The 25292-nt window shown below is 39.6% G+C and overlaps 1 protein-coding gene across 4 annotated transcripts in view; it reads left to right on the top strand.

Annotated features, from left to right (window-relative positions):
- The window catches only part of LOC137190649 (tight junction protein ZO-2-like), a 100663-nt gene that overhangs the window by 43787 nt on the left and 31584 nt on the right, over positions 1 to 25292 (top strand). For 3 of the 4 annotated variants that reach the window (XM_067600174.1, XM_067600179.1, XM_067600186.1), the window contains exons 3-12: positions 464 to 588; positions 960 to 1062; positions 6204 to 6726; positions 7771 to 7874; positions 8658 to 8811; positions 16883 to 16988; positions 17324 to 17442; positions 18669 to 18732; positions 21345 to 21495; positions 21725 to 21833. In XM_067600174.1, the coding sequence (XP_067456275.1) occupies positions 464 to 588; positions 960 to 1062; positions 6204 to 6726; positions 7771 to 7874; positions 8658 to 8811; positions 16883 to 16988; positions 17324 to 17442; positions 18669 to 18732; positions 21345 to 21495; positions 21725 to 21833 (1558 nt within the window). Of the gene's footprint in view, positions 1 to 463; positions 589 to 959; positions 1063 to 6203; positions 6727 to 7770; positions 7875 to 8657; positions 8812 to 10646; positions 10861 to 16882; positions 16989 to 17323; positions 17443 to 18668; positions 18733 to 21344; positions 21496 to 21724; positions 21834 to 25292 lie in introns of those variants that run through there. The other variant, XM_067600193.1, reaches the window with a different exon arrangement.

Genomic DNA, 25292 nt, shown 5'->3' with positions numbered 1-25292 from the left:
CTGCAAGCTAGCATTAGCTTCGGTCTGAGGTAGCAGGGCATGTTGGCACTGACCATAAGCAGTAACTCTGGGCTTCCAACCAGCTCCAATGTAAACCAGCAGGTGATGTCACAGCTTGCTATGTCCATCTGCATATACAAACTATGGATTCCTCCCAAAGGTGTCAAGCAGAAGCATTTAGTAGTATAGAAATGTAGTTTCAGGAAGCAGGGTTGACATCAGATTCAGTATATTTTTCAAGCAGCACAAAACTATTCTGGCTTAATGGGAAAGACAGTAACAAAGGAAATTTCCACCCACTTTATTTGTTAACAAAACCAACATCAGTACCTGTGTACCTGCCTGGTGGAAAGTAAATGACAGTAGTTGAAGCTCTCACATCAGTTTGGCTCAGTTTTACTGTGAGTCACATTCTGTCTCAACGTTTTGTATTCAGTAATTGATGATCTTTCTTCTTCTGTAGGACTCTAAGATGGGTTTTGGAATCGCTGTGTCAGGTGGGCGTGACAACCCCAACGTGGAGAATGGTGAGACGTCAATCATTGTCTCCGATGTGCTGCAGGGAGGACCAGCAGATGGATTACTCTTGTAAGTCTGTCCAACAGTGACCAAAATCCTCCTCAGTGGGAGGAGTTGTCTGCCATGTTCTGGAGAAACTCGCCTGCCCACAGTGCAGTCATCCTGTATTTAACTCTCATTTCAGTCAAAGCTCTGATGAAATCTGTATGTCTGCAGAACATACTATGAGTTAACAGCAGAGGTGACTTAATACTTAAACAGAAGGTCATAAAAACACAAAAATTAGCCAAAAATCTTTCTGTAATTAAATTTAGTTTGACTAATTGACTCAAACAGGACTGTATTATTTGTGAAACATTTACTATAACTATATGACTTTCTGATTTTTGTTTTGTTCTCAGCGTTATCTTATATTATTTGTGTGTTTCTTTTGTGACCAGTGAGAATGATCGTGTCATTCTGGTCAACTCCATCTCCATGGACAACGTGCCTCATTCCTTCGCCGTGCAGTCACTCCGTAAATGTGGCAAAGTGGCCAAGATAGTGAGTATGAACCCTACACAAGGACAACACAGTGTGCTTTGCAGAGTTGAAGCAATGTATGTAGATGCTCACTGCTCTCATCAAGTCACAGTCACAAATACACATTGTCAGGATGGAGTTCTAGATGTGGAGCATTTAATCAGCGTTAATGTGGAACATTTAATCAGCATTAATGTGGAGCATTTAATAAGAATGATTCAGAATGATGGATCTGTACATCTGGCCCAGTTCTCATGGGCTTTTGCTGCATAGATAAATCTCATTCTTATCCTCTTCCAGAGCTTCACATTGTCCTCCACAAGCTCCTGAATCTAGATAAATATGATCATCATGCACTCAGCACCCTCTTTTTATTCTCGATTGAAAGGGGCCATATTATACCCTTTTCCACAAATTAACACAGTTCCCTTGGGTTTTAATAAAATGTATCTGACATGCTGTGGTCAAAATACCACAAGGATGAAGCACCTAAACAGCCCTGTACAGAACAGAGCACCTGTCCCGCGCACCTCAACCCCTCTTCTGCGGGGTGCGCCGGCTACCGTGGCAACTGTTGAGCATGAACCCCACAGAAACATGGCTGCCAGAGAAATCAGGAATGGAAGGATTATTTGTGTTTATTCTCCCCACACAGCCAGCGAACAACAGCAGGAACCATCATGTTACTGAAGCTCAGCCTGAATGAACACAAAATAAACTTTGCTGTGATTTAATTGCAATAAACGGATCAAACGGATGCTGAAATAACTACATCATGATGCCGATTTGTAAAAAGTCTGAATTCATGCTTTGTCAGGTCTGTCCACATGACGACAAGCAAACCACTTCAGTTCAGATCGATCAAAGCTATGCTAACACTCAAAATAACATCACCTAAAGGCATAAAAACGGCAGTGACATTATTGTTTATACTCATAGATATCCACATGCTGTGTAACTTTAAGATTCTATAAACTCACCAGCATTTAAGATGTTTATTATGGATGACAGCAGCTGAAGTGATGTGTAACTCTGAGTTTGAAGATAAATAAGTTTAAAAAATGAACTCTTCCTGCTGGTAAAGTGCTGTGGATCAGAGCAGAATCAGGTGTTTCTTCCTCCAGGAGGTGAGACAGCAGCAGCAGCAGCGATGCAGGACTCTCCAGCTCTGCTCCCCGGCTCTCTCCTCCACAGCTGTCTGCACTCAGCAGCTGCTCTGTCCCCCGCTCCAGTCCCGCCATGTGTGCAGATTTTTCGCCCTTAGCTTAGCTTAGCTTAGCTTAGCTTATCTTAGCTTAGTTTAGTTGGGTCCTGGCCGGTGCATGTGAGAAAAACATGGTGAACCTCAGGAAGTTAAGTGAGTGGAGACTCAGATAGAGACATGGATGGGGGGGGTGGTAGAATTTCAGTGAAGCCCGTAGTGATGTAAGAAGGGGCGTCAAATCTGAACGGCTTAAATCACAAGAGTACAGAGCAAGCCAGCCCACACCAAACTGACTGGGTCTTATTTCACAGTTTGTGTGTTAGTAGTCACATATATACACACAATCACTGAAAAAGTGAGTTTTTCATAACCCAGAATTACCCAAAGTTTAAGGTTATTGTGATGAGACTTGATCGGTTCCATCTTTTCTGGTTCTCTTCATTTCTGTTTTGTTATCATCACTGTTATTTTTAACAGCAGGTCCCCCTATTTAGCATTTATAAGCAGTATATTAGCATTTAATAAATGATTTATTACACACTGATTTTACTTATATCACTACTAATAATGACTCATGTAATTATGAGCCATTATAAGGACAACTACATTTTAGTGTATTATAAAGCATGTATAACTGTTTGTATACTGATATTAATGCTAAATCCAGGAACTAAAAGTAAAGTGTCAGCAGTGTGAAGTGTTAACACTATTCATTTCTGTATAAATGAATATTTGGCATTAAGATTTTTTGGGGGGGTCTGGTGAGGGTTCTCATTGGCCTGGCAGCCCACCAGACCTGCATACAGCATCTCCTGGCCTCTGTCGTTAAAGACTGTCATATCTGAGAATTGGTAGTGCAGCTTGACTAGAACTTGTAGACATTCTGTGAAAAAGCTTCTGTTTTAACAGAAGCATCATTATTTTTTCTGTGTCATTGCAGGGAGTCCAGAATTTAAAATCTTGGAATCATTTTATTTCTTTGACAAGATAGTTGTGACTGTGAGCGTGGCTGCTGTGTGTCATTAAATGACTTCACCATGCAGTCAGTAGTGACGGAACAGCTGAGAGGTCACTGAGTCATCACTGCAGATCTGCTAACACAAACACACTACAGAGAGATGCACACACACCTCAGCTGCAAGCTCCCATAATGCACACACACACACACACACATACACAAGCACAGTGCCAACATGCAGAGTATTAATGACCCATACATGTGGAGATCTTGCACATGCATCTGTGTGTGTGTGTCCGTGTGTGTAGGGGAAGGTTTCATTATATGGAGTATGGGGCCGGCTGTATGGAGGGTGTGAGAGACTCTGGACAGGACGCACAGACAGACAGTCACTACACAGACCTGTAGGCTAATATTATACTAATAATAATATCATAAAGTCACTGTTGAGTAGCTACAATAAAAAAATATTAATATAACAACACATAAAATATCATCAGAGACTTAAGGAATATTTTATAAATATGATATCGACATTAAGTGACTGAACCCTTCATTATCCGAGTGGCTGTATGGATATGATAGGAATATTACACAGGGCTTAAAATGATAAAGTTAGTAATCTATGGCCTTTGATGTATCCGTATGTTTAATATAACCACAGTCTATTCATCATGCTGAAGACGTGCAGATAGTCTTTGTGACAGATTTGATGTGGAATCAAACATCTGAATAAATCAATAAAAGCACCTTCTGTAGGAAACAGACCACCAACCTCCTGATCATAAATATTCAGCAAGACATGTTAATGTGTGTTATGTTCAAAGAATCATGAGTGTCGATTAAAAAAACATAGTGGCAGACAAACTTGTGCTTGCTTGTGTACATGTGCTAGCGCCTTTTAAAGGAGCACTATCACACACACACGTGCTGAAAATACACAAACGTACGTGTACATGTGGTATTTTGATGACTCCCCTCACCTCCCTTAATACACACACTCACACATACACGAGATTTGTAGTGAAGCAGCGCATTAGCAGAGCCGCAGCTTCAGTCTACACATGATGCATTCAGGCACACTATTGAATGTAGGTCACCTGCATTGTGGCAGAGCTCTGAGCAACACACAGTCACTGTAGTTAAACAAAAAAAAATAGACTTGAAGCATATTTATATGTACTGTATATGTATCTAGTTTTGAAAGGTTAAAGGGGCCCTTATGTGATTGGCCGTTATTGGTGCCAACCTCAACTCAATCTGCCATGGTGGATGATATTGTTACCATACAACTCCAAAAGAAAACATTGTGATGAGGCTTGCTGAGGGTGAGCCAGCACTGGAGAGGCTGTTTTGTAGCACTTTACATCTACAGGAACACATAGTATCTGTGTGTGTGTGTGTGTGTGTGTGTGTGACATTAATGTCTCAGGTTTTCAGCCTGGCTGCCTCTCACGCTGCTGCAGCTCTAAAAGTAGCAGCAGTTCTCTCCCATGTGTATACTGGACTAATCTCACTGGTCCACACAGTTAAATATAAAAGCCTTACATGTCAAGGGAATGTGACGTGCTGCTTTGAATCACAGCTTTCACGACATCCCGCTGCATATAGTGGAGTTCTCTCACTCCTGTCTTAGAGAGTCAGAAATAGAAGCCTTTTAGTTAAAGTCGTGTCTCTTTTTTAATCTCTCTTTTAATATTTGCTTTTTTCAGTCAGTTCACAGTTCAAAAAATTAAAGTACACAGACGGTCTGTTTTCTGTTCTGTTGTTTTCCTTCTTTTAAAAGCGAGAAATATAAAAATGGAATGTTGGAGAGAACAAGCAGATACAAATCTTAATTAAAGGTCCTCTTACTCATTTTTTCCAGAGCTTTCAAACACATCTTGTGGCCTTCATTAGCATAGAGGTTGCTTAGTTTCCATGTAGTTGGCTGTCATGTGAACATGGAGCAGTGGTGACATGATAACAGGCATCAGATGTGAATGACAGGAATAAAATACAGATTTTAAAATAGTTGTGAATCTGCTCTATCATGATCAAATAGACATTCATTAAAACATTTCATTATTGCTGTTTCAAAGAACTATGAAAGGAAAGAAAATGAGAGTACAAAGATCACTGATACAATCGTTAACTGGTGGCGTGCACGTTTTTAATGTGACACTTGGTAGATCTGATCTTGTTCTGATCACTCCAAAAAACTTTTTAATATGAAAATATTATTCTACATCTACATGACTCACATACCCTCTGTTCTCAGTTATGTCTTAATCAGTCCAATATTTCTCCATCAACTGAGCAACATATGAGAGTTTTCAACTTATCTTTTATCTCAGATCTTTGCAGTTTCTTGTGTTTCAAGTAAAAAAACAAAACAAAACAAAACAAAACTGTGATTTCAAGTCTGAATTGGTCTCAACCAAAAACCTGTAAAATCTTTGTTAAATAAAGTACCCGTCAAAAGTTAAGACACACTCTCTCATCAAGGGAATGGGAAAGTGTGTCCAAACTTTTGACTGGCATTGGACATGTGTGTCCTTTAAGAAATCTAAATCATTTAAATGAGTGAATCCCAACCAGGGCTACTTTTATCAACCCAACAAGTACTTTTGCAGTTTTCATGGGGAATCTCAGAATTTCAAAAAACTAAAAATTATGTTTGGGAGAAAAAAATATATCCACATATTTGTGTTTAGGTTTAAAACAAAATGCAAATACGATTATTAATTGGTGTGAGTGTCAAGAGCGACAGTCTTGACACTCCAGGAACATACAGGTCTTGTATGAAACAATTATTATAACAATATCCACTGTAATATCATTTATAGTGTTAAATAGCATTGTTTAAAATGCATTCCAGTGAACACATTGGGAACATGCCTGGTGGTGTTGATGGAGAGACTCATCTGATCAGACAGGGGGTGTGAATTGAACCTCACTGGTCTAAATGGTTGTAATTAACAGACTGTTTGTGTTTTTCTTTTTTTCCTTCTCTGTCAGACGGTGAAGAGACCTCGTAAGGTGGCGGTCCACTCACTGAAGCCGCCCCCGTCCCCAGGCGGAGACAGTCGGGACTACTCCCCCTCCACTCACTACTATGATGCCGACAATGACAACGGCTGGTACCGCGATGAAGGCCGTGACCATCCCTCTGACAGCAAAGCGTACCTGGAGCCTGAATACAGGGGAGGACGGGACTATAACCAGACTGGTAGGAGCCGCGGGAGGAGCCAGGAGAGATCCTCTCCCAGTCCCGACAGATCCAGGAGGGACGGGAGCCGGGGACGAGCCCTGGACACCAGCGCTGACCGTCAGAAGTACCACAGCCGAGGACGCAGCCCCGGGGACAGCTACCGCATGGAGGACAAGTATGAGCGAGGAGAAGGAGGAGGAGGAAGAGGAGGGAGGTACAGGAGCAGAGACCAGCTTCATGACAACCCTCCATCCCCAGAACCTTCCAGAGAGCTGGAGCCACTGGAGAAACCTGTCAACGTCCTGCTGGTGAAGAACAGACCCAACGAAGGTAAAACACACCAGCTACCTGTCATGGCTGCTGTTTACAAGAAGGACTGTATGACTGGTTACAATGAGAATCACAATATTATCACTTTGAATTGAGATGAGAGCATTTTAAAATAAAGATATTTCTTACATACTCTTTGCTCTTCATGTAGACAGACAAACGTCATCACTGCTGTAACTCCTTTTATACCAATTGACACTTCACCTCCTTATAGTGAACACACTGCTAACACTCTATTTGCACTGCTTCATATTCAACTCAAACTTTCAATTTTGTTGTTTTGAGTAAATTGACATTTAAGCTGCTTTAATCTCTTACTTTTCAACTCGTAGTTCAACTGCTTTAAGTGCTCAAATTCAGACTGACAAGTCAACGCTTCGCTCATAGAGACTGATGACAATCTCCCAGGTTTCGTTGTTAACACTGGTGACATGCAGTTCACTACGGAGGAGAATGGGGGGGGAGAGCAGCATTTCCGGCAAGGTGTGACCTTGACAAAATTGAAGGGGCGCAGGTTTGTCAGCAGCCGTTCTCGCTGCTGTTCAAGCGACTACCTTGCATTTAGAAATCCCCAGACTCCGGTAGACTGAGATCTCTGATCGTCTAGTATCGCGAGACTAACAAGGATGAAACTTTAAACTGTACTCTCAAATACTTTTGAACTCACTTCAGCTCCTTTAATTGTGTTCACTTCACCTGACACTTCAAACCCTTTCATTGCTTCAATTGTAACTCTAACATCAACTGTTTATAGTGTTAAAACCTGTCATTTTTCTATCATTTTCTTCATAACATTTTGCATTCTCTTGTAACACATGTACCCTGTTTGCATGTCTGCCTTTAAAAAGGTGCATTTTTAATTAGCAACATAGCCATTTGCAGCTTCTAGACAATGAAATGTGAAAAGGCAATATGGAACCAGCAACTAACTGAAAGAGAGAAATCATCTGCTGGACAGTACCGTGTTCACCTCCAACATGAAATATCTCCCGTCAGTCCCAGCAGGGTTCGCAGTAACTGTGGTGTGTTGTTGGTGTGTTCTAGAGTATGGTCTACGTCTGGGGAGTCAGATCTTCATCAAACAGATGACCAGCACAGGCCTGGCTGCCAAGGACGGGAACCTGCAGGAGGGAGACATCATTCTCAAGGTGCACAGACAGCGCAGTCATACAGTCACATCCATCACAGCGGTTCCCAACCCAGAGGCCCAGGACCCTCCTCACATATAAATATGAGGGCTCACTAGATGATTAAATGAATAAAGAAGAAAAACACTTGTTATACAAAGTTGTTTTTTTAGCTTGTGAATTTCTGGATACTGTTGTATCTTTGAGCCTTCTTAACATCCTTCAGATGAAACAATCTGAAAAGGAAAATCACTCTTTGGTTGAACAATTCATTTCCACCAAGGCCGTAACCTGTGATGAAGGCTCATAAGTGGGCGTGGCTTCATTTGGATGGATGTTTTAATCAAGTGATTCCGCAGATGTCAGATGGTCTGCAACACCAAAAGCGTATTTGTGAACCAGTTATTTAATTTTACACAACACACCGTTCTCTTATTTTATTTGAGTAATATTAGTATTTTAATGCAAGTTTAAAAACAAAAACAGATTAAGTTTTTTCAGATAAATAAAATTTGCAAGATTTATCTAAATTATAAATTATAAAATATCACATTCAAGAAACAATCTAAAAATTTAAAAGAAACAAAAATAAGCTCCACCGTCAGATCTCCCATAGTCTTTGACTGTCTGTACTGTGTGTGTATGTGTGTGCGTGTGTGCGTGTGTGTGCGTGTGTGTGCGTGTGTGTGCGTGTGTGCGTGTGTGCGTGTGTGCGTGCGTGTGTGCGTGTGCGCGTGTGTGTGCGTGTGTGCGTGTGTGTGTGTGTGCGTGTGTGTGTGTGCGTGTGTGCGTGTGCATGCGCAGATCAATGGGACAGTGACAGAGAACCTCTCCCTGCATGATGCTGGGAAGCTGATAGAGAAGTCGAGAGGGAAGCTGCAGCTGGTGGTCCAGAGAGACCGCCGCCAGATCCTGGTCCGCATCCCCCCGCTCGCAGACTCCGACTCTGATAATGATGGTGAGTCACTGAACACTAGACCTGACCAGTAGGGTTGGTGTGAAACCACAGAGTGATTAGCAGTGGTTATCGTGTGGTGTAGGCAGGAATGCTGCGTACAGTGTTTCCCACAGCGACGGTAGTCTGGATGGAGACACGTCACAAACAACAAATGGTCCGTTTGTGAGCTTTATTATAATACTTGTAATTATTCTCCTCATCCTCGTACTATTTCCTTAATCAGAGAGCTATGGACACCTCAAAGTGTCAATAAAATCTTCAAATTCTATCAAATCAATTCAATAAGTAATGTGTGACCTCATATTTATGACCTTATAATATACTAGGAGTGCTGTATGTCGATCTAAGCAGACCTGAGAGAAGCCTGCGTGTGGGAAACACTGTATGTTGTGGCTGAATTTTCGTTACTCCACCAAACTGTGATTTAAGTCCAGGTCAGGCTTATGTTTCAGCATGAAGGACACTGATTTAAGGCTAAGATTACATGTAGGATTGATCATTCAATTTTAAGAGTCATAGTGTAAATATATGCAGTGTTTTTAGTCCTCTATCAATTTAACCTTGACAGAGGACCAAGACACAGAGCTTCTCAGATCTGCTCCAAGCTGTGTGGGTTGAAGTGTGTCACCAGAATAATAATAGATTTTTTTCAAAGGTTAATAGGTAAATACTATTCATTTCTTAATTGAGATAGTTTAGTGATTCACTAAATGAATGTGCATTTTAAATACAGTAATTAACATAACAGTCATACAGTGATCATTAAAAATGCCAATTATTAAATTCAGTTCATTAGTCATTAGACTTTTTTGAAACTTTTTTATAAATAAGTTGACTTGATTACCATTACAAGAACAGCACAGTGTTCCAATACAACCATCATATGAATAAACATAATTATAAAGAAGACATTTAGCTAAAAACAGCACAAACTCCTGAAGTTTTCCATTCAAGGGTGGAATAGCTTCAGGGAGTGTTCTTATCTCTACCTGTGTAGTGTTGAGAGCGTTACTACCACTGTAGAACATTGTAACTGAATCATCATAAGTTTTTCTACAAGTAATGAAGTAGTTAAGAAAGGCAGCAATCCGCCAGAGCCCTATGTAAATTGTAAGTGTTATTAATTATTGGAAGTCTTCAGTTATCCGTGAATAAATAAAAACATGAGAACAAAATGATGACAAAGATATAATCAGTAATTAGCACATTAATTATTATTTGTTATAACTTCATAGCTTTTTTAAATAATTCAATGTAATTGCTAGTGCCATTTACAATTTAATTGTAGATAATAAAAATTTCAGTGACATACAATATCTAATGAATGAATGATAATTAACTGAAAAGTTAATTATCATTCCTCTTGGCACATTTCTGCCTCCATACCGAACACAGTAGACTGACTATGGATCTGTGATGAAAGCAATAAGTAGAAATGTGTCCATTGGCGTTATTTCAACTGTTTTCTATAGACATACAGCCACACTGTGTGTATGTACACACATGTACAAAGGTTAAAAATATCTGGCATTCAAGGGGTTAAAAATACCATCTGAAAGGAAGCAGTCTAGAGTTTCTGCTGGCAGCTGTTTAGCTTCTGTATAGCTCTTAGAAAAGAGAGCGGTCAGCAGGTCAGGATTGATTAAAAGCAGCAGACTGCAGTGTGGGCTGACTGTAAGCACCTGACCTGATTGTAGGAAAAGCTTCAGCCCTCCTAAAAAATCTGACTAGAAACTGAACTGATCACATTGATTTGAAGTTGATCATCTTGACAAGCAAAAGCGATCCCTGTAATCGCTCAAAAGTGCAATCTTTGTCTGTGTTTTCTCTTCCAGATAATATGTCATACTTTTAGATGAAGGACCACCCGAGACACAGCATGTGTAACAATCTGTTGCCTTTTTCTAAGCTGTAAAACGGCTGTGACACAACCAGACTAAGTTGTAAAGCTTTCACACCTTTTGCACTTCTCTTTATACTGCTCTAAATCTTTTAACTTTTTAATACATGGTTCATATTCCTGAATAAATAAACTTATTTTAATCACTATGTTCTTTGAATTGTGTGATTCATTAAGTATAGAAGTTGAATAATGCCAGTGGAAGAAGCTTGTAAGTTGCCTTCATCTTGTATCCGATGGAGGTGATTTCTTTTACAATGTTCTTAGATGTTTCATCATTAAATCATGCCATGATGTTTCAGACAAAGGGTGATGGTTTATTTTTGTGAATACAGAGGTGTTGCATGACAAAGCGTGACTCGTACTGTGGGTAAGATGCTTGTTGAATTATCAGTGTAATAACATATTAATGATTTGTCCTAACAGTGTAGAAACTCGCCGTTTTCTGTCCAGGTGGTATATCTGACCCTCCCAACATCTCCCTGTTGTCTCTCACTATATTTCCATTTCATGCAAGCATTCTCACATCACTTTCACACATCTCAGTGCACTAATAGGTTCACTATACCTCACTGCTGTCTGAAACCTGGGGAGGACTCTGCTGCTGGCTGCAGATTTGCTGTCTGGAAAACTGTACACTCGATGCTACGGTTCAAAAAGTAACAAAATAGATACAGATATTCTCACCTAACATACAGTGTATATCAAACTGTGCTAGGCTAGTTGCTCTCCTTTTTCCATGCACTGTTGGACTCACCAATATTCATCCCATATCTTCTTAACAACTTCCTATGAAGTTTCTCAGAAGAGAATAGAGACAACACATAGTAAGTAACCAACCAGATCAATTGAAATCCAAGGAAATATTCATGTATTATAGGAAATCCTCAATCTCAAATGAATTAACAACAGCACAAACAGAGAAGAGTCATAAGGTCAGTGAACTGACCGAGTAATGTAAGTTAACAATATATAGAATATCTAAAGCTGAACATTAGACTGTAGCAGCAAAATGGTGCATGTTATTGCTTATGAGTGACATTTCTGATTTGTTAGAGAATAATTGTGCTACTTATTCATTACATAGACTGGCTTTAAAGCCCTGTGTGGTAACCTGACACAATGTCAGCACAGATTTTAGAATTTGCAACTGCAATAATGATAAATGCATAAACGTGTGCTGCCTAGAGTTTACAGAACATAGAGAATCAAGAAACATGCAGAATAATAACATTGTTTTTATCATTTCTGATCACTCTAAACAAAAAACATTGCACTTACAATACAGTATGTAGTGTGTCAGTACAGGCAGTTCTGCAGGGTGTTCAGTTTAACCTTTGTTTCTGCAGTTTGCATTAAAAACTCTACCCCTTAATCTCAAGATCATAACTTTGTCAAACCAGAACGCACAGACATCATAAATACATTATAAAGAAAAAATCAGCAGAACCTACCCTTTACAAAGAAGGCTGTTTCTCTGCTGTTAAGGATAAAATCCACTTTGTATTACAGAAAAAAACATGCTTGAGATCTTGGTTCATATTAATCAAATTTCTGTCTTTTTCTCCAATAAAAGTTTTTACAACTACATGCATGTGCGCGAGAACCGCAGGTGTTGAAAAGCACACGCAGATTCACTGTAACGTAAACAAGAAAAAAAAGGTTTTATCTTCTTTACCAAAAACTTGACATCATGATGATGTCACATTGATATCAATCAGAATCATGTCTGATACAGAACGAATACAATCAGCATAACAATCAGAGTGATCTTATCACTGAAAATGGGGTTTGTGGTTTTTTGTTTGTTTGGTTCTATCAATACATTTTTTTGACATTACTAACATGGCACCCTGACAATCTCCTCTTCTCACTCATATACAGAGATTTGTGCTGTATTGAACATGTCTGGACATAAAGACCAAAATTAGAACATTTACATTTACATATTTTGTTTTTTCCATAAAAAGTCGATTCACGCATGTATGGTACTACTCACATGCAATAACCTAACATATCCTGAGAAGAACAATATATGGCATGCCTAATTAACTAAATGCTGTGTTACATCCTATAGAAGTCAAATACAAAATAAAATGTTTTAATGTGACAAAGAAAATACATGAGTGAGCATGTTGTTAATATGACAGTACCTGCTACAAAGTGTGATGTGTCCCTCACACAAAGGGAATTAGCCTCCTTATTATGTTTGTTATGTTTTATGTATTTACAGTATTTTATCAACCTCAAAGTACATGAAAATTAGGTTTTCTTGAGATTAACAGATGCGTCAAACTGACGCGCGTTATTTTGCCTTCTTGTAAACAGTCAGGATGTGCAGTTCTCCAGACAGAGGCTGACCCATTTAGCTCTCGACTCCTTTCCATGCCAAAAATCTCTGGGGTTTTTTAAGATAAGAATTTACTGTCAAACATAAATCTCTAAATCTCCTTCACCAAGTCTCCCAACCCCACCCCACAGCCATTCCCACTGCTCTGTAGATTAGATTGTCGTGGATTAATCCCCAGAGTTGACTCAGTAGGAATACAGCTGTCTGTCTGTTTGCTCCCAGTGCTGCTGCATCACCTCTACACCTCAGCTGTGTGTGGACAAGTGTGTGTGTGTGTGTGTGTGTGTGTGTGTGTGTGTGTGTGTGTGTGTGTGTGTGTGTGTGTGTGTGTGTGCATGTTTGCTGTATTTTTTATATTAATATTCAGCACCATATATCCTCAAAAGGCTAAGATGATAGCATCAAACAGCAGTTAACATACAGCCCTTAAATTTCTCCCTGCTCACTGGAATGAACACAATGCCATTTTTAAATGATCAGTTCATCCACATTACAAAAACCTATGTTCTGTCTTCCCTACTGTGGTGTACAGCCATGCAGATAGTTTTGGTTGAATTTGTTCAAGTTTTAAGATACTTTACCTTGAGTTGTTTTTTTTTTTTCAACCTTTAAGCTTTGTTGTTTTGTACATCGTTAACTCAGGTTATTTAGAGTGTTACATGTTACTAATCATTTGTTCCTCCAAGGAGACAATAACAGATACAGTTCAATACAGCAACACCACAGAGTTATGATACATGTCTCAATCCAAAACCAAGTTTGTTAAATAACTATGCTGTGAGCCAAACATAGCGGAGCATTCACCTTCCTGGCACATGCTGTTCAGAGTAATGGAGCAGCTCTGTGTGTGTGTGTGTGTGTGTGTGTGTGTGTGTGTGTGTGTGTGTGTGTGTGTGTGTGTGTGTGTGTTGGGTTTGTTCACCTGGAAATACACTGATGCATCTCTGCCACTCACTGAAACACTGACTAACAACTAAAGCTTTGTTAAAGTTACTTAACAGTGACCAAATGGAATGGACGCAAACAGACTTAATAAGTATTGAATCAGCTCATTGATTTGATGTCCTCTCATATCCCTGACTTCATTTTTTCAAGTTTAACCATCAACATTTGCTAAGTTTACAACAATGTAACTAACTTGAAACTTGAAATTCCAACTTGAAAATGAACAACAGTATTTATGATGTTTTGATGAAATGTATCTGCCACATTGAAAAGTCTGTAGCCTACTGACCTTTATACCTTATTTTTCACAAGGTGTTTGCTCTAAATACTGGAGCTCCTAATTCATTAGATAGATATTAGATTGTCTCTATTAGATAGATAAATCTATATTAAATATTGGTATTTTATACATTTTTGCAATTTAACAGGGAAATTCTGACCAGTAATACTGATAAAGTGGTGTTTCTTTTTGCAACATACACAAAACACCATCTACAGAGAGCACATTAAACAGACCATGACCAAGTTTCATTTTGGCTTTTGGAGAAGACACTTCAAATTTCTGCCGTCAGCTTGAAGTGATAAACCTGCTACCTGAATGTTTTGTATATTATTCTTTATAGTAAAAAATATAGAGAACAGATTAAAGATTCAACAGTAGATCATCAGTGTCAGAACTAAGTGAATCCAGTTATTCTATCATCCTGGAGCCAGATCCAAAAACAGAACTGGCTCTTGGAACCCGACCCCAGTCTTGAGTGTGGCGCAGAACAAAAGGTCTTCAGAGAAAGTGGTCACCAAAACTATTAGAATTCACAACTATCCAATGTGCTCTATAATTGTGAAGATATCTTGTTGTTTGGGTTTTACAGTGATGGGTAGATAGAGTGGCCTACATCACCATCTTTAAGAGGGCAGGACCGTGTTCTGATTGGTCCTGTCTTTGTTATGGCTATATTTCTGAATCCTTTACATCAACACACTGTCCATGTAACACTCAAATTTGGTGCTTTGACATAAATCCTAATGATTGATGTTATTTCTGACATATTTGGCCAGTCCTCATCCATATCAGGTTTGACACGTCATCCTCACATTTCTCTTATTCTCACTGTCTGTCTCTCTCCTCCTCTGTTGTCTCTCTCTCCACCTCAACTCCCCTTCCACTTCTAGTTACAGCCTGCATGCAGAATGTCTCTAACTCTAATCAAACTAACCATCACATACTGGATTGTCCCTGGTGAAACACAGCTGTGCCAGATCCCCAGCTAACCAGCTCACTCCTCCTCTGTGACCTCTAAGGGTTGTTAAATTGATGGTCAAAATGATGTGGCTAAAGCCATGAAGGAATCCTGCAACATTGTCAAAAGTGACAGAGTTGTTTGCTGGTAAAGGGGTTTGTCATGGTCTGTGGTTTCAGAGGGACAGACTTATTGCTAATTTTTATTCGCTCTTTTATGAGGTTCACTCGCTTGTCCTTCTGAAACCTGAGTCCTCAAAAGCTTCTTTTGTTTCTGGTGTGGTGGTGTACAGGCTTCTGTCAAAGCTTCAATCTTCAGCCTCCCTCCCTCCTCTCTTCAGAGCAGTGTTCTAAGTGCCACAGTCTGTCAGATAAAAGCAGCCAAATCAAAGACTCTGCCACCATGTTCACAGGGACTGAATGAAAGCCAGGCGGTCTCTGTGGAAAGTAGTCTGGGGTATGAGTAAGCACTTTCTGAGCCACAGCAACCAGCCTGTTTCTGGGTTATAAAGCAGTATGGATAATCCCACTGCCCTCACACTGGCATTTCAGAGGTTGCTTCATGGATCCTTAGAAAGTATTTCTTGAAAGTCTCCAAACTTGAATTCACTCTTTCTGGCTTTACTGATGTCTATTTAAAGTTATGATTCTTAACATTTCTGTTATATCAAACCCCATTTTTTGGTAGTATTCAAGGCCAACAATTTTTCAGCAATAGTGTTCAGTGTATATATCATTTAATGTTTGATCTGTTATCTGGATCTGGGATTTCAATCGCAGCAAGCCAAGCAAGGTAGCCCAGACCTCCTTCTACCAGTGGTCCTAGGGTTTCCCACAGCGTTCCCTGGTCAGATAGGACATACTCTCTTGTGTGTTCTGGGTCTGCCTCCCAATTGGATGTACCCTGAAAACCTCCAAAGAGAGACATCCATACTGATCAGTTTCCAGAGCTGCCCTTAGTAGTCCCTTTCAAAGGCCAGTATGCCAACATCACTTCACAGTTCCTAGCAGCTTGACACAGATACACCAGTTGCTTTGCGGTTGCTGCTCAAGACATGTTTGCTGACCCCAGTAGTCAGTACAACTGTCATTTCCAACAGAAAATTAAAATGCTTATGTTGTTACCGCCAGTAAACACAGGTGCAAATTAACCAGGACTGAAATCATCAGGATTTTAACACTAGTGTATTAGGATCATTGCTGATCAACATACTGTACAATATGGAAGCTGATTTTCAAAGTACACTGAAATGAATGGAAACCAGTGGCTGTGTGGAAGGTAGGAAATTAATCTAAAAACTTTTGCACTTTGGGTGTTCTTACATAAATCTGAACAATCATGCTGTTTTTTTTTTTTTTTGTGGTGATTTCTGGTCTATAAATTCAGCATGTTTGAGTAATGGCTGCTTTTATCTTGAGCACTGAGCTGTGGCACCAAAGTTTGTCCTCATAACTCTGACAAACATCTCTAATAATGTCTTCACTCTGTCCCGGGGGTTAATTAGCTGGTGTTGGGGCTTCCCGAGGGAACCATTTCATACTGGTGGTGGTGGCACGCAGAGTGGACAGGGGGTTTTAGCTTAAAAGAGTGCTACTGTGTCTAACTGAGATTTCTGTCTGTTTGCCTGTCTGTCAGACATATCAGAGATGGAGTCATACCATTCCTACTCCCCCCCAGAGGAGAGGAGGTCCCGCCAGTCTGATCTTTCCTCCCACTCTTCTAATGAAAGAGACAACCCCAGGTAGGATGGGTGAATGGATGAGTTGAACGCAAGAAAATTCAAGTCTCAGGTGTTGAGAGACTTGAAACAATTGATTTTCAATCTGTTTGTCTTGGACTTGCCTCAGTGACTTGAGACTTGACTCCAGACTTGCTTTGATGAGACTTAGACTTGTCTCGATGGACTTGGGACTCAAATTTGACAGATTTTGACCTGAAATTCATGATTCCCATTGTGATCTTGTCCTCCTCCTACATGAGCTAATTTAACATACTCAGGATCAGGTGGTGTCCTGTTCATTTACAGCCTCTAATCCTGCATATATATTTGTGTGTGTGTGTGTGTGGGTGTGACAGGGAAGAACCTTTGAGGTCGGCCAAGATGTCAGCCATGGCTTCACCATTCCGAGTACCTGAAGACCATCAGGCCTTAGCTGAGCTGGACAAAGACACGCAACACATAGAGGAGCCTCCAGGTTATCACTCACTGCACCATCCACCTCAGTCTACCATGGCACAGTTAGAGTTCTCACATTCAAGGACAGGTTCACAATTTTTCAAGTGTGTTATAAAACAACAGTCAGGTATCCATATGAACTGTGAAAGAGGTTTTCCCCTCTGTAATCATTCCTCCTGTTCAAACTGGATATTAAAAGATCTCCTTCAAATGTGCTTTCAATGTCAGTGATGGAGGCCAAAATCCACAGTGTGTCCACACAGTCATTTAAAAGTTGATGTGAAGCTTATATGAGGCTTCAGCAGTCTGAGTTAGTCATATCAAGTGGATATCTGACACATTCACGGTCTTTTTAGCATCAAATTCCCTCTTTGTGTTCCCTCGGACAGTGTTTCCCTGTTGAGCTGTGGTGGAAGTATAGTAACAAAAAGAGGGACTCATTTGGACAACTGAGGCTTCATATTAGCTTCAGATAAACTTTTAAATACATTTTTACACAGAAGGAGGACTGTGGATTTTGTCCCCCATCACTTCCATTGTAAGTACATTATGAAGGGCTCTTCTAATGGCCAGTATGAACAAGAAGAATGATTACTGTGAGAAAAACAGGTTTCAATGTTCATTTGGGCTCCTGACTGTTGTTTTAGACACACCTGAAAAATTGTGAACCTGTCTTTTAATAAATACCAGTCAAACAACCATACTGTAGACACTGAATCAAATTAAATCAATAAAATGATAAAGCATGTAAATCATATTTTTGAACACAAAGGGTAAACATATTAATCTATTTGACCATCTCAAAGAAAATTGCTATCAGCTGCCCCTACATTCTAAAAGGATTTGGCTGGCCATTTTCTATACTTTTCTCAATGTCAACAAAACTCATGTTATGATACAACCAACAATGAACTGATGTACTAACAAGTATTGTGTGTGTATCCAAACTCTGATATATCTTATTTCTCTGTGCCATAGAGCTTTGTTGTTGTCCAAAAACACGTCACACAGCTCCAAAGACTAATAACAGCAATCACGGTCTCATTCTCCAGAGAGCATTCCTATAAGGCAGACACCACTGTGCATGCGTGCTTGTTGTGCTACATATCACATCCTCTTGACTTTGTACCACATTGTACATTGTAAATAACTTTAGTCTACAGTCAAGAGGTTGAGTGATATGTAGCACAATAATCTAGTCATGTCTTTTAAAATCAAGATTCTTGTGGATTTTCTTCTCTATAGTCGCTGTAACAACAACGCCCAAGATTTTCCTCCGACCAAGTCCAGAAGATGAAAAAATATATGGGTGAGTTTTGTTGTCTTTTGTCTCAGTTCTCTACTCAACCCAGATCGGTCCCTAGTTCAGCTGGTAGTGTTTTTTTTTAACTAGCTAACTAAATATTTCTAACTAGCACAGCAAAATCAATACCAAATCAATATTATGTGGGAGCTGTGTTCACCCTGCTGTGACAGTGTATTTAAGGGTCTGTTGGCAGTATGAAGAATGTAGTGATGTCACTTGTGCATTTTATATCAGGGATGCTATGTTCATATCATTTGGGGTGGAAGGAAGTGATGATTATGATTTGAAGCTTACAGGCCATCAGGAATGTAAAAATAGAAAATTTAAGTTCAGGAAAAAGGATTTCCAGTTGTTATTACTACTTAGATGTGGACAATAAGTGGAAAAATAGTAATGGCTAAAATAATTCAGATGATTAGTTATCAATACACAGTAAAATGTGCCAAAAGTTGGGTGAGCATTCCTATGGATGCCCAGTATTCATGTTAAATCACTGGCTTCATAGGCAGTATCATAATGCCATGGCCCGGGGAGACACTAAATTCCCATGCTTGGGAAGAGACTAAATGCCCTTTCTGGGCCTACATCCCCAGAATGCCTTGAGGTCCGATGAAGGTCCCATCAGGATGGGTCAGGAGGGATGCCGAACATTATGTAACATTAAATCTGATGACAGCGGAACAGAGAAACACCATGAAACTCTGCGAGAATGAGTTACAAGACTCTCTTATATTTTTCTCACGGCCCTGTAGGCTACAGTGTACTTGTGTTGCACAGTCTTAAGTTAACATCATTCCGAGCTAACATCATACTATCAGACTATCAGACAGTAGGATTTTTCATGCAGGATTTTTACTTGTAACGGAGTGTTTTTACATTACTTTATTGGTATTGTTGTACTGGTTTTACTGCAGTGAAGTATCTCAGTACTTCTTCCACCACTGACAGAAACACTTCTGATAAAACATGAATCTGCAGATTTAAACTCCTACAAGCGACACAAAGATTAGATTCATATTCTGTCAGGAGTTTTATTTACTGTAACAACAGAAAACTTGAAGAATGAAGATTAACTAGTTAGTTTAATAAGTGTAACTGTTCCATTTGTTTTATTTCCACACATCTGATAAAAAAGCAGCAGCAACTTTCTCACCCAAACACACTTACAATGCTGTAAGGCTGTTAGCACAGTGTTAGCATCCTGTGTATCTGATAGCATGATGTTAGCTCTGTGTTTATGATAAAATTAGGACTGTGTAATGATAAGTATACTGTAAAGGCCTGGCAGATGATATAAGAGTGTTGTGATCCATTCCCCAAGGGTTTCAGGGCGTTTCTCTGTTCCCCCGTTGTCAGATTTGCTGTTACATCATGCTCAACATTTGTCCAACCCGTCGTGACGGGTACTCGGCCTTTGTTGGACCACAAGGCATTCTGAGGAAGGGGAAGGGGGGAAGAGACTAAATTCCCTTGCCTGGCCTGTATCCCCAGAATGCTTTGGTAGTTACATCAAAAAATCCTACCTCCTGTAAGAGTGCAGGCAAGTCTACAGGGTCATCCTCTCAATGACTGCTGTTTCATTGAGTTGGGCCCTGGTGACACTGAGAAGGCTCATTGGGTTCCAGCATTCCAGAACCCCCCCCATCATACCCACCCCTTTATTTGCACCTACACACTCAACACAACCCTGTAACAACTTATAATCACTTTGTGTAAATATCACCAGCTAACAGCATGCTAACTAACTGCAACCAGCTAACAGTATGTCAAGCTGACCAGTATGTTAGCTAAGCTAACTAGCATCTTAACAAGTTTGCTGCCTGAGCCACCATTTCACCAAGCAATCTTCTACAGCTACCTACCTTGGGCATATAACACAGCATACTCTCTTGTCTAACATTAGCCATCAAAATGCTTAACACAGAAACAAACACATTCAGTAACACAGAAGGTTTCTGCAGCAGTTTTTTGAGGCACAGATGTGACACATTCTGCCCCAAAATGCATGCATCCAACAAGTGCACCAAGATTAAATTGTTATTTGTGTGTCATTTGCATGAATTTGTACCCACATGGAACATGGCTCTGTCGATGGCAGAGGTGCCCGACTCAATGGTGAGTCAGGACACTGCTTTGGTCCATATCTCAACAGATATTGGATGGATGACCATGAAATTTGACTTTTCCTCTAGCGCCATCATCAGGTCAAAATTAGATGCACATTTATGACATTCCCATCAGCTTCAGCTGTACTTTAGTGCTAATTAGCAAACATTAGCATGCTAATTCTTAACTAAACTAATGTAAAATGTAAAAATTACATCTGCCAAACATCAGCATGTTAACACTGTAATTTTAGCATGTTAGAATGCTGACATTACTATTTATCTCAAAGCATAGGCTAAGTACGGCTTCACAGTGCCACTAGCATGGCTTTGCTTTACTCGTCCTCTTTTTGCACGGTTTCTTCTTTATTAGATATGTATTAAAGAGGATCACAGAAAAAAAACAGGAGATATAAAAGTGAGTGATTGAACACTCAGCTGGACATACTAACAATTAGTGTGGATGATAATTTGTAAACCTTAACTGGAGCATGTTTGACCTCCCTGCAGGCCAAACACAGTGATGGTGAATTTCCAGAAGGGAGACAGTGTCGGGCTGCGGCTGGCAGGAGGAAATGATGTCGGCATCTTCATCGCTGGTGTTCAAGAGGGCAGTCCTGCTGAGGAAGAAGGCCTCCGCATCGGAGACCAGATCTTAAAGGTAGCCATCAAGACACAGCTCATTTCATTTAATAAACTTTTTTTTTTTCTACTTAATGAAGCTGACAATGTTTCCATTGTTGTGCTAATTTTCAGACATAGTTCAAATTACATCATGAAAGTGAGTTCACAGAAAAATATTTGTGCTGTACTGTATATGAAATGAACATTAATAGTTAAGACAGATGTTTGATGCACTAATTGCTGTTGTTCTTGTTTGTGTCTTGCAGGTGAACAACGTGGATTTTCAAGGTGTAGTGAGAGAGGAAGCAGTGCTCTTCCTGTTGGAGATTCCTAAAGGAGAAGTGGTCACCATCCTGGCCCAGAGCAAACCTGATGGTAAAACATTCCCTCCAGAAACACCACACAACCCTGAAGCATAGTTTATTAACATAGTATATTTCTCACATTATTGAAACATGTTGCTGGATCAAGTATATAGGTAAAGTTTGAACAATAACACAATGTTTATAGTGCCACCGTTAGGCCAACATTTCCTCTCTGTGATACAGAAATGCTGTATAACAGTCTAACTGAGCACATTTATTCTCCTCAGATAATTGATTCTCATTTTTGCCACCCTCTCCAAGCCAAAATGTACAATTATTAAATCTGATGATTTAACTAGTATATTGCCATAAAGTTTAATGAGCACATTCATCCTCCCAAGTAGTTAAATTCTGCACAATGGATTATAAAGCTGCATTAATGAATTTATTTGGTAACTTGGGGATCAGCAGGACAAGCTGTAAAATCTGAAACATTATCATGTAAAAAGGTGTTGTTGTGAATGTCTTAGCTAACAGTTGTTTGATTACACATCCAGCAGACATAGAGCAACATTATCATTCATTTGGGGACATGTTTGTGTCACCTGATGAATGTAAGTCCAGTATTCACTCTACTTTTAGCTCTGTTTGGTGTCCACCAACTCCTGAGAAAAATATGTGCTTAATGCTCCACATGTTCACCAGCTAGTCACTAACTGTGTCTATCTGCTATTTGATGCTTGGCTAGTAGTGTACAGTGGGTTTATCAGAGCATTTTTACTGAAAACATCAGCCTGCTGAGACTGAGACTGTGTGAGAACTGCAGAGTTGGTGATAATTCTCTATGAGTCTATCAATATGAGTCAATGTGACATCTGTCATGTGCCGTCCAAACATAATTGAAATAAACTCCTAAACTCCTCTTTACTTTTTATTGGACTTTGACCTGACTCAGTTTACATTGCTGCTATGAAGTATGGCCCAAAAAAAACCAAATCCAAATCTTGATATACAGTATCTTATTCCTCTGTGCCATGGAGCTCTAATGTTGTCCTAAAATGATTAAAAATGCATCAGTGAGTCACACCATTGCACTGGATGACACTGTCATTATTGTCTTATTTCTGAGTGCATAATGAGGCATTTGAATACATAAAAATATTTTTAACAAGAACATAAATAATTGAATGCTTCTCTACTTATTGATGTTCCTATAAGCAAAACAACCAATCAAATTACTTACTCTAATTGTCAGATTGACTGAAATTATGGCAGACTGTAACACTCAGGTTTCACAAGAGTTGCAGGTTTAATGAGAGTCATACATAAGGTATTGAGAGATGGTCTAACACATTGTTGGTTTGGGTCTGCGCATGGAAAAATATAGAATAACAGCACCCTTATCCTTTAACTGCAATATATTAGGGTAAGATAACTGGGGCCAGTGTTCCATCAGTATTTGAATGTGTTGTGACTAGAAATGCTAGAATGATAGAAGGTGTTACCAGGAGAAGTTTTAATTGAGTCTGTTGTAGGCTTGTCAGAGACTTGTGGAATAACCCAGAACACAGTGTACTATCCCACAATGTTCTGCAAGCTGTCACACTCACACCTCAGGACCATAGTCTCTCTCTCCCTCCGATGTTTCCATGTAATGATGGAGATACCAGCTTGGTCCCCTGAGGCTTTGAGACCAGATTAGGCTAGTTTTGGTTCAGCCAACCGTGGCACACGTGGACACATGCACCCACACAGATCCAGTCAAGAACATTTGGGTGAGAGAGAGCAACACAAACTGTGTTATGTAATGCGCACATTGGCCCCCCTGAGCTTGTGGCATTCAAAAAAGGGCTTCAGGGCCTTTTTATTGAAAAAATCTATTTATGACACAAAAACACATCACGCAATGAAGTAGCACTGACCTGACATGAAAACCGTGTGACTCTTCACTGCCAAGCTCAGTGAGGACATTTAAGGTTATCAGAGAGGGTTAGCAGGTTCTCACATAAAGGATAGTGGTTGAGATTAGAAAGGTCAGGGTGGTGACCGTGATGTTAATTTAGGATAGGAAGCTAAGGTTTATAGTACATTTTTGGAATGGAAATCACAAATTGTTTAAAAATAAAAGACAAAAGAAAACAAATAATACAGATGCAATATAAGATTAAAAATTGAAAAAATAAATAAAAAGGGATAGAACTGAGAAATAACCAGCGACTTCTGATCAATGGTAGTGCTGCAGTAGTTTTCTAATGTAGTCTGGTGCCTGATATATGATGGACAATGTTGCAATATTTTGAGGGTACAATGTACAATTGAATGTCATCTGTATAGCAGTAATAAGATATACCTGTAAAACTACTAATTATCTGCCCAAGGTCAAATATATATACAGTAAACAAAATAGGACCCAGAACAGAACCTTTGGGCACGCCACAAGACAGAGTTGAGATTAGTTGTTATGAAAGTTTAACTATTGACTGAACCGACTGACAAAACTAGTTTGTTGCAAACATGTATGACTATTTAAGCACTTGGACTTTTATGGCCAGGCGCAGTCACTTTCTGGCAAATTTACAGTGAAGACAAGACTCAAGGATGTGATTGCATTCAGCACATAACCCAACAAAAAACCACAATGTCATTTTTACAGTTTTTTGTACAGATTAAACACATGAGATATAACTCGTTATACATGCACTTAGATAAATAGATGCTGGCAGGTGGAATTTGTTACCTTTGGACAGAGCCAGACTAGCTGTTTTCCTCCTTTTCCAATTTTCGTGCTAAGTTAAGCTAACCGGCTGCTGGCTGTAGCCTCATGTTTACCATACAGACATGACAGTGATATCAGTCTTATCATTTAACGCTCAGCAAGAAGGGGAATAAATTTATCTCTCAAAATGCGAAAATAGTCCTTTCAGTTTTAATTGTCCAACCTGATTTTAAAGTAAAGTTTGAGACTCATTAGTGACTAAGGATTTTGCAAGGGCTTTACACAAACTTGATAATGAATTCATAAATTCCCGGTGTAATCTAATCCCTGTCCATGACAAAACATGAGCAACAAATCCACAAAACATATTCTTGTTTAATCATGCTAATGCTTTTTGTAAACTGGTGTTTGAATTAATACTGGACTTCTGGGATGATGGTGTTCAATGCAAAGCTGAAGTCCACGAACAGGATCCTTGCATACGTGATTTCAGTGGACGGTGTGGGGGTACTGATTATTAACACCCCCCCCCCCCCCCCCCCCCAAATAAAATGTTTTTCAGTTAAAAGTTTTTAGACAGACAAGCAAAAAATAATGAAATTTCTGGTTTTGATTTAATTTCCACTCCAATTGCTGATTTGAAGACTAAACACAGGAAAAGCATGTGGATTTCTGTTTTTTTTTTAAAATTCACACAAATAAAACAAAATGATGCATTGTGTATTTGTTTGTTGAACACAGCTTTGGACAGAGAGTACATGGACTGGGAGGCAGCAATGCCCTTCCCGTGCCTAGTCTGCTGTCAGTTGAGTA

The sequence above is a fragment of the Thunnus thynnus genome, chromosome 2 (assembly GCF_963924715.1).
Source record: "Thunnus thynnus chromosome 2, fThuThy2.1, whole genome shotgun sequence".
NCBI classification, from domain to species: Eukaryota; Metazoa; Chordata; class Actinopteri; order Scombriformes; family Scombridae; genus Thunnus; species Thunnus thynnus.
Note: the sequence above shows the minus strand (reverse complement) of the source record. Positions and strands in the feature narration are given on the sequence as shown.